Below are 9,235 nucleotides of genomic sequence, written 5' to 3' on the forward strand. Positions count from 1 at the left end.
CTTTTACACTGGCTGCAGTTGAGTACTTGAGGACTTTTTTGATTTTCCTGGTTACCTCATACACGTTTATTAGTGTGACAGTACTCAATTCATCTTAGCAGATGCTACATCCATTGAGTCGTCAGAGAGGACATATTTTTGGAAAAGGAAGTCAGAAGAGATTGATAACCATATGCTCTATCCTAACAAGATAAGTCTTTTGACTAGCATTATATAAAGAAAATGACTTAGAAAAGGCTGTTATGAAAATTCATGCTTCTCTCTGCCTCAAACCAGGATTTTGTGATGGCATTGTCCATTCTGTTGCGGGGAACTGTTCACGAAAAGCTGAGATGGACGTTTAATCTGTATGACATAAATAAGGATGGCTATATAAACAAGGAGGTAAGGCTGTATCTGACAAATGTGGTTGACTTCTGAAGAGAGCTGACTGGTTTCTGTTGCAGAGCACAATTAATTTTACATGCAGCTAACTAAATGCAAATCAGACTGGACTTGAGCATTAAGTAAAGTGCACAGCAATCTTATATTGCATGATGTTGTAGACATATTTTCCTATGTTATAGTGCCTTTAACGGATTGCTTCAGCTAGGAGCAAGATCATAGTTACAGCCACGAACAACACAACCTTTGTGAAGGGAATGGTGGCAATAGCTACTCAGTGAAGTTCAAGGGGGTTCTGGCTGCACTGGGAGGTATGGTATGGGCTCGCCTCCAGCACCGCTCCCAAATTCTACATTATCATTTGGTTTTTTTCTTCTTACCTGGTACTGCTTGTTCCCTTTGTGGGAAGCCTTGGTTTTGAGTATGGTAACCTTGAATATTTTGCAAATACATCCTCATCTATCTTCTCAAAACTATTGTGCATACTGGAGGGTTTGTGGTTGCTGCCACTGGTCATGGAGTTGTGCGGCAGTTTGTGCAAGGTGTGGAGAAGGGCTGGGTTCACAGTGACTGCCATGAAGGTCCCTGGCCCAGGAGGAGGCTGTGGGACAAGGTTGGTGCCACAGTGCTCAGGGCTGAGCACGCCACTTGCAGCCCAGCACTGTCCCCAGCAGCTGCCGTGTCACAGCACACATCCCACAGTGCTGCCTGGCCAGGGCAGGGGAGTGGGCACTGCAGGAGCCTCCAACACGGCTGTGGCGAAGTCATGGCACAGCCAGAAAGAAGCACATGCTTTTTATAGATGAACTTGTGTGTGATGATATGCCTTCATGCACATGTATCAGCATTCTCTCTGCTGCTTTGTAATAGGAGAAGGAGGGTAAAGAAAAGGGCAGTAAAAGAAAGAAATGTGCTACCATTTCTATTAATTGTCCTTTTGTGTTTGTGCTGGCATGCCACTGCTGCAGGAAATGATGGATATCGTAAAGGCAATTTATGATATGATGGGAAAGTACACGTATCCAGTGCTCAAGGAAGATGCACCAAGGCAGCATGTAGAAGTATTCTTCCAGGTACTTGATTTTTGATGTGTATTTTCTTAATACTTGAGCTATGCACCAATATACTTTACTGTAAAGTTAGCCCCAGGTTCAATCCTATGCCCCACTATATATTCCAAAGTAAACTCTAGCAGCCGTTCAGCCTAACACTACAGTGTCTGCTGATTTCCTGGCTCCAAAGGTGTCTCATTTGTCTCTTAGCCCAACTTTTTTCATTGAGAGCTGCCACATCCAGCAGGTCTGAAACCTCTACCCATGTTGCAGCCCCTCTGCATTTCTTCTCTGAACTGCCCATAAAGAAAGACAGGAATATGGGTGTTGGCTGGTGAAGCAGTGAATAAATAAATGTTGCCATTAGAGCAGAGGTTGCTGTGTATGTCAAAGAAGGAATAGTTTGAGGTGACCTCAACAAAAGTCCTTCAAACACTGGAGTAAAGAAGTCCTTAGCAATTGGCAAACTTAACCAATGACACTTAGTCTGTAATCTAAGCTTGTGAAGTGCTCTCGGTTTATTCAGGTTGTATCAACTAAAATATAAGTGCAGTGTTATCTATGGAAACAATTTTTTTGTGTTTTATTTTGCAGAAAATGGATAAAAACAAAGATGGTGTTGTAACTTTAGATGAGTTTATTGAATCGTGTCAAGAGGTAAGGACAAAATTATAACTGCAATGAAAGGTCTAGCTCATGCCAACAGTGTTTGCTTTGCCTTTGAACAAACTTCAGCAAGATGCTGCTCAGGATCCCAGGTTTCCTTCGCTCTGTGAAAATAACAGCTTCAAGACTGAGTTTCTGGTGGTGCTCTGTGAAGCCTGTGACAGAAACAGCAAAGTAGGTTCAGGCTGATCATGGGAGAGGGCCTCTTTGTTGGCAGTGCTTTTGGTTTCCTGAGTGAAGTACCTGATTCTATAGACAAGCAGATAACTCTAGAGAACACCCATAATGCTCTTAAACATCCTCATTTTTGGGTTGGAGTTTTTTTGAGGGGTGGGGGTTGAGGCTGATATTATCTCTGTGCGCTGCCCCTGGATATCATGAGCAGGTACCATGTTGCTGGAGCTGCCTAGAGCCAAAGGTCTCTCAAAGTTTTGTAATTACAGCACTGACTTATAAAACCAGTTGATGTTTTCATGGTCAAACATTAAAAGCAAGTGCTGTCCATCATAGCAATGATTTTTATTTATTTATTTCTGGTTTGGAAATAGGCTGCCTCTTTGCAAATTCCTTATGGTAGATTGGTTGTAACAAATATTTGCTGGTATTTTTAGCACTGGCATCAAACCAAGCATCTGCATTAACATGTAATTGCCAAGTGTCTGTTGGCTTAGACTGTAATTAACTATGTGAATGTTTGCTCAGAGATCTCTCTAATATTTAATCAGTATGATAAGGACCTCTACATTTTAGAAAGTTTACATTGGTACTAATAATTGCATACCAGCCCTCCTCTGTACTTCACTTACCCTGAAAAAGTCTTCCCTGCACTCCTCCATACCCAAGCGATGGGAAGATGCTCGCTGTGGAGGGCTGGGCTGGCTTCCCGCTGTTTCTGTGTTAAGTCTGAATCTGGCAACACCCAGATTACTTCTCAGTCAAGGACATGAGGTGGCAAGATCCCTGTTAGCAGATGCACAATACAAGGCTAATTTTTTGCAGTTAATTCATTCTTGGTCCCTCCTGATTGCTCAGCTTATTTTTGGCCTTGTCTTTAATTTGATCATTTGTGTTGTGTATTTTTCTTCACATTCATAATTTGCCTAGATACATGTGTATGATTAGTTGTCTCATTATTGAAGCAGCTTTGCTTTACTTCTGTTACAGTTTATTTAATCCTCTGCCCTGGTTTGGGTTTGGTTCCCTCTGTTGACATCTTGCACTAGGAGCTGTGCAGACTGATGCACTGACATGTATGGTTCCCTGTCAGATGGGAGCAAACCCTGCAAAGCTACGGTGTCTTGGGTTTTTTCTTTATGAAAATCAAACCAAGTGCACTATGGTCCTTACCACTGCCATTTCTGAGGATATGGCTCATGGGCTGTGAACTCCTAGCACTGATTTGGAGAGGGTGATTGCTTTCTCATGCAAGGTGATACCTTGTACTAGTACCCACCAAACTGTGTTAGAAGTGAGATAGATGGATGCAGCCTCAAAATAAGGTATCTGTCGCATCTCATTCCTCTAAGTTGCTCAGTGTCGAAAATTTTCATGTTACAGCCAAACAGTTATTCTAACTCTGGGAATGACTGAATTCCTGGGGGGGCGGGGGGAAATCATCATTATGCTTTTGAATATTACTCTGGTTATTACCTCAAAGTACAATTTTGAGAATTCATAAGAAACTGTTCCAGGATTTCCCTTGTGTGTCTCCAACTTTCTCATTTGGATCTGGAACCCTGAAGGGGCTGAGATTGCATGTGTTTTGGGTTTGAGCTGGTTGTATTTGTGGGATCAAGCGGTCCTTCAAGGCAGCTTGCTTATCAGTTCAAAATCTGCAGTTTGGTTTGGATTTTTGAAGCGTATTGGCTAAGTACATATTTGTATATTCAGGATCAATGAAATGCAGTTGGGCACTGAAGTCTGAGGGTTCAGTACAGTCACCAGCTCAATGCTGGTGTTTGGTTTTCTGCAGTAAAGCACAGCCCACGCTGAATGTCACGCTTGTGAGGAGATCCTGTGCTTGTGTGCCTCAAACCACCTCAGGCGCCAAAGAAAGAGACTGCTTTGCTGAATCAGGCCCCAATCACTGAATCAATTCCTGCTCATCGTGGGTGAAAAGCATTATGAAAGCAGGGCTGTTGCCTGCAGTAGCAGGTGCAGAGCCCCTCTTGTGCTACACAAAGTTAGAGTTGTGCTTGTCAATGCTGGTTTTATGAAAATATCTTCTCATTGCTTTCAGGACGACAATATCATGCGATCCTTACAGCTCTTTGAGAACGTGATGTAACCATGTCTGGCAAGCGCTGGAGGAGTCAGAGACTTTCTGTGTAACAAAGATCTCCTTTCTGGGTGAAAGCTTTTTACAATTCAGCCATGTTCAGTGTGCGAGGATTTTGTATGACATCTTCAACCAAATGGCAACCGAATGCAGCCGATCCCACCTCCTCTCCCCACGAGTCGTCGGTGGACCTTTGTTTCGTTTTGGAAGCATGTGAATACTTTAAAAAATCCTGACGAGAGAACTGCTGCTCAAAGTTCAATGAGTAATATACAGCGTTGTTTGCTAGGCATAAGTCCTGCTTTTAATCTAGCAAGCTTGATTACATATGATAGCACGTGTTGATAGCTTACTCGGCCATCTATTGCAAGTAAAAAGCTCAGTCTATACTACCATACGGCAAAACATTTTATGAATGCATTGCCGTTAATCTGCTTTGACAAAAGGCAAATCTACCAGGGCTGTCTGTAAAAAAAAAAAAAAAAAAAAAAAAAACCAAACAAAAAAAACAGGAGATGTACCTAGGACATTAAGCAGACAGCCCGTGTAGCCAAAATCCCCACGGCAGGGTGGTTGTAACTAGGTGATCTCATAAGTCTGTTCCAGCCTCAACCATTCTGTGATTCTATGACTCTGCAGAGATCCTGCTTCTCCTCTCGCATGCACTGGTGCTGCCGCCACGCTGAGTTTGGTGGAGTTTTTCCTGAACACGTTAACCAGAGGATCTTCATGCCAGGGTGAGACAGAAAGGAGCAAAACATGTTGCACATATAAATATTAAACTACAGAACAAATCCTGTTCAGTGATGGTAAGGCCTTGCAAGACTGGGCAGGTTTGTAAGGGCTGGTACAGTACGAGGAATACCTGCTCTGGTCTCAGGCACCTTCTGCAGCCCCAGCACATGGTGGGACACAAAGTGATTCTTCAGTGTGTATCTCTGCAGCACCATGGTCATGTGCTATGGTCCTTTTGGTGTAGTTTGGACATGCTTCCTTCATTCATCATTGGAACATCTGTATTTTTCCATTGGGTGTTACAGTAAACTGTTGCCCACTTTGTGGATTTATTTAAGCTTTCCAGTTTTACTCAGTGCAGAAAAGGGCCCAGATGATGCAGCTCTGTTTCCACATACAGACCTTGGCACCCACAAAGTGCCTTTTAAGTTTAGTTAGTAGGGAACTACTTAGTTGTTATTAGTCTCAGAATCAGCTGCTAGGCCCATATGTCCCTTTGGGTAGTTTAACATTTTCTATAGCACAGTCTTTTTTTTTCCTACAAGGCAGTTGCATGATTTGTACAAGTCCCATTTCCTTACTAATGCCAAATAGAGCATTGGTGTACAGGGTTGTTTGGTTGTTGGTTTTTTGTTGTTGTTTTCTGTTTTACTAATTAAAAAAAAAAAATCATTTAGTAAATGTACTCCAGGGTCGGATTTTGCCCAGTAGATTTTTCAGATGAGGAACATGTCAGAGCCTGCTTTGCAGGAGTCTCTTAAGAAAGCTAACACACCAGAGTGCCATTGTAGTCTCCAGGTAGCTGATGGCTGAGAAACCAAGGGAAGGAGGGGAACAGCCAATTTTTCCAGCTGCTCAAACCACACAGAAAGGAGAGTCCCTGCCGTAATGCTACATCACTCCCATCCAGTAAGCATATATTTTTATTATATCAAATACTATATTACAAATATACTGTTAGCAGTGAAAATATATTTTAAAAATTATGTAAGTGGAAGCTTTTTATAATACAAAATATATAGAATGCTTCATTTCCATAGCCCTATATTTTATAAAAAATCAATCTATTGAAGTATTCCTGATTATAGAAGTAGGTCTGATCAGTACTAGTGTAATGCTATGCGAATTCCCCAAGATGGGACATTTGCCCCTTTTACTGTGCTTTTCCATACACTTCTACATAGTCTTCACTTCTTCACTTGGCCCACTTGTCATCAAAAGTGCTTGTTCAAGTGGGTGAAGTTACATGTCCACAGGAATGATGCCCTAGTCTATCCTATTTCTCATCTTTCATACAAATACCGTTAATTAATTCCTTCCTAGCAATGAGACAGAGCATAGCAACTCCAATAATGTGCTGTGATTGGCAGAAGTGATGCAATGCTGTGAGAGTAGTCTTGTCCTCTAGTTGTCTGGTATTGTCTATTTAATTTTTATTTGATAAGCAATTGATAAAGATACCAGTTATAGCTGAAATACTGCACAATGTTTACACAATTCCTTCTTGATTCTTCTTGCAATCACTTTAGCAGATGGCAGAATTTAATATAACTAATAACCTGCTTTTTTCCCCTCACCAAAAAAGCATCTGTCTATTATCAGTCTAAGCAGTTAACTTCAGCTGGGGGAAAAGTGGTCGAGATAATGGAAAGCAAGCATTTGTGTTGGGCTAGCGCAGTGCCTTTCTGCCCTAATGGTGTGGCTCCAGATGTGCTCGTGAGTAGCATGTACAGCTTGAAAAGCTTTGAAGATGCCCTTTTCAAAAGAAAGCATTAGTAGTTATGTGGTACCACAGTCCCTGATGCTAAATTGATTTCTGGAGTTACTGTGCTGAATGTGGCCTGGGCTATGTTTTCTGTGTCCCCACTAGCAGAATGTGGTGTGCGGGTGCCTGTGCGGTACGGGCGGTAGCTGCGTTCTGTTGAGCCTGGCCCCAGTTTGGCAGCGTACTTCAAACCTGTGAATGTTACTGTCAGTACATGCTGAAGTGCATTGCTGAAATCAGGCTACCGCTAGTGGCCCTGCCGTTTTGGCATCTCATTTTCTGCTCCACTGTGTCAGTTTTCAGGTCCCAGTAATGATGGGGATGTGTTAGGCAAAGAGGGAGATACTGAAAGCTGCACTGGTCCAGATTCTGCCCTTGAGGCATAACTAGCTTCGATTTTGGTCTTGCAGGAGCACAGACCACACCTGCGCATACCTGATGTGCAGCCCTGGGCTGCCACCTCTCTGCTCCACTTGGCGTGCGTTCTAGCTGAGATAGGAGGATTTGCAAAGTGACACAAAAGAGATGTATTTTTCACGTAGTTCTAATAGTAAATTCTGTCTGTGGCAGAGTCATTGCTTTTGCAAAACTGTTTATAATCCTGCGGTTGTCTCTGATCCCACTGATATCAGCCAGGGGCTGCTGTGCATCAGTACATAGAAGGCCTCTGGGTTTTCTACGAGCAGCAGATGTGTCTATGGTGTGTGCTCCAGCCAACAGACGGTGGAGATCCAGTGACTGTGAGAGGATTGTACTCTGCATGGAAATGTCTTTGGGTTTGTTTTTTATGTTTTCCGTGAACATTACTTTGTAAACTTGCAAAGCCTCCCATCGCTCATAAATGGGGCTTGCAATATTTATGGCAAATAGTACTACAGCTTTCTAAATAAAACATGGTATGCTATTCTAATCTCATACCGTCATAAATCCTACTGCCAGTATGCGGAAAGTAGTTACTATGTGGGCTTCTAAGTTACAGTTAAACTATCTGTCAATGCTATCAGCTGTGCAAATTTCCTCAAAGTTGTGAACGTTTAAATAATGTCTGAATCATTAGTCTGACTGTTGCATTAGTTACAAACATTAGTCTGCATCTCCATGCCAGCTTTTTCTAAAAAAAAAAAAAAAAAAAAGCTTTCTAACATGCATTTTAGGCAACAATCTGTTGAAAAATAGGAATGTGATTAATGATAATGCAAAAAAAAAAAAAATAGTGTGCCTGTTACTGTCGATGTTTGTTTTCCTGTTACTTTGAATGCGTTGCAATGTTGTAAGTAATCATGAGTCAAGCTATAAACCTGAGGTGTGGAAATCCTAAGGTTCAAGTATTGTGGGCAGAACTTTGGTATTGCCTGACTGAGACACGTGTTGAGAACAAACATCTTTGTGTCCATATGTGACCTCTGATAAGATGGTAGCATAGCAGCAGCGTAACAACCTTTTATTATTATTATTATTATTATTATTATTCATGGAAGTGCCATGAAAGACCTAAGGAAATGTGCAAATATTATAAATTGTGATAACTAAAGCCATGTTAATGGAGCAGCAATGCATAGCTTCACTCTTACAAATGCTATTCTCCAACAGCAATTTGTATTAAATTTTGTTGAATGGTTTTAAAAATGTTGGTTTTAATAATAAAAAGAAAATATCTGTAGGAGGGTGTCCTTTTTTACTTAAGGGACACTGTCAGGTTAAAAATTTACAGTGAAACTTTTCAAAGCAGGACTCTTACAAAGACATAGCTATCTGCATAGAGGCTGTGTAATTGCCGTGAACGTAACATTTACATGCTAATGATTTATTTGCAACACTGATTCAGGGGTGTTCTTATATTTGGTGCAGTGACACACACCTAATTGGTGGGCTGGCCCTTGTGTAAATAAGAGTTCAGAAATATTCTACCTGCATCACTGATGGTATCTTGGAGTAATTAAAATTGGAAGCTTATAGGCATGTCATTTCTCTTCAGCATTTTAGCTTAAGTATAACCAAGAGAACAGCAATCGAGTTGAAAAAAAAACACAAACGTGATTTCATTTGAAAGATAAGAAAAATTAAACAAAACCTGGCAGTGTCCCTTTAGCTCTGGTTTGTTGTAAACATCCATTCTGACACATGGGGAAATGCAGAAGAAATTTTGCGAGACTATATATATGTGTGTACATATATATATAAAAAGAACTTGCTCAACTTCGTTCTGTAGGGTATAATATGTCTACCAGCACATCCCAGGAAAAAGAACATTCTCTTGCATACATGCAGAAATGTGAAAATAAAGATGCCTGTGTGAAATGTGGTGTTGGTCTCACTCCAGTGCCTTTCAAGGTTGCGTTGCCCAGCTGGCAGCTC

At 41.4% G+C, this 9,235-nt stretch overlaps 1 protein-coding gene across 3 annotated transcripts in view; it reads left to right on the forward strand.

The window, feature by feature from the left end:
• KCNIP1 (potassium voltage-gated channel interacting protein 1) overlaps positions 1–8,019 on the forward strand; it is a 439,940-nt gene extending 431,921 nt beyond the window's left edge. For all 3 annotated transcript variants that reach the window (XM_037398045.1, XM_037398046.1, XM_037398044.1), the window contains exons 5-8: positions 277–384; positions 1,353–1,457; positions 2,031–2,093; positions 4,342–8,019. In XM_037398045.1, coding sequence (XP_037253942.1) covers positions 277–384; positions 1,353–1,457; positions 2,031–2,093; positions 4,342–4,389 — 324 coding nt within the window. In that variant the 3' untranslated portion in view covers positions 4,390–8,019. The remainder of the gene's footprint in view (positions 1–276; positions 385–1,352; positions 1,458–2,030; positions 2,094–4,341) is intronic.
• Positions 8,020–9,235: the final 1,216 nt, after the last annotated feature.

This window comes from Falco rusticolus, chromosome 8 (genome assembly GCF_015220075.1).
Source record: "Falco rusticolus isolate bFalRus1 chromosome 8, bFalRus1.pri, whole genome shotgun sequence".
Lineage (NCBI taxonomy): Eukaryota > Metazoa > Chordata > Aves > Falconiformes > Falconidae > Falco > Falco rusticolus.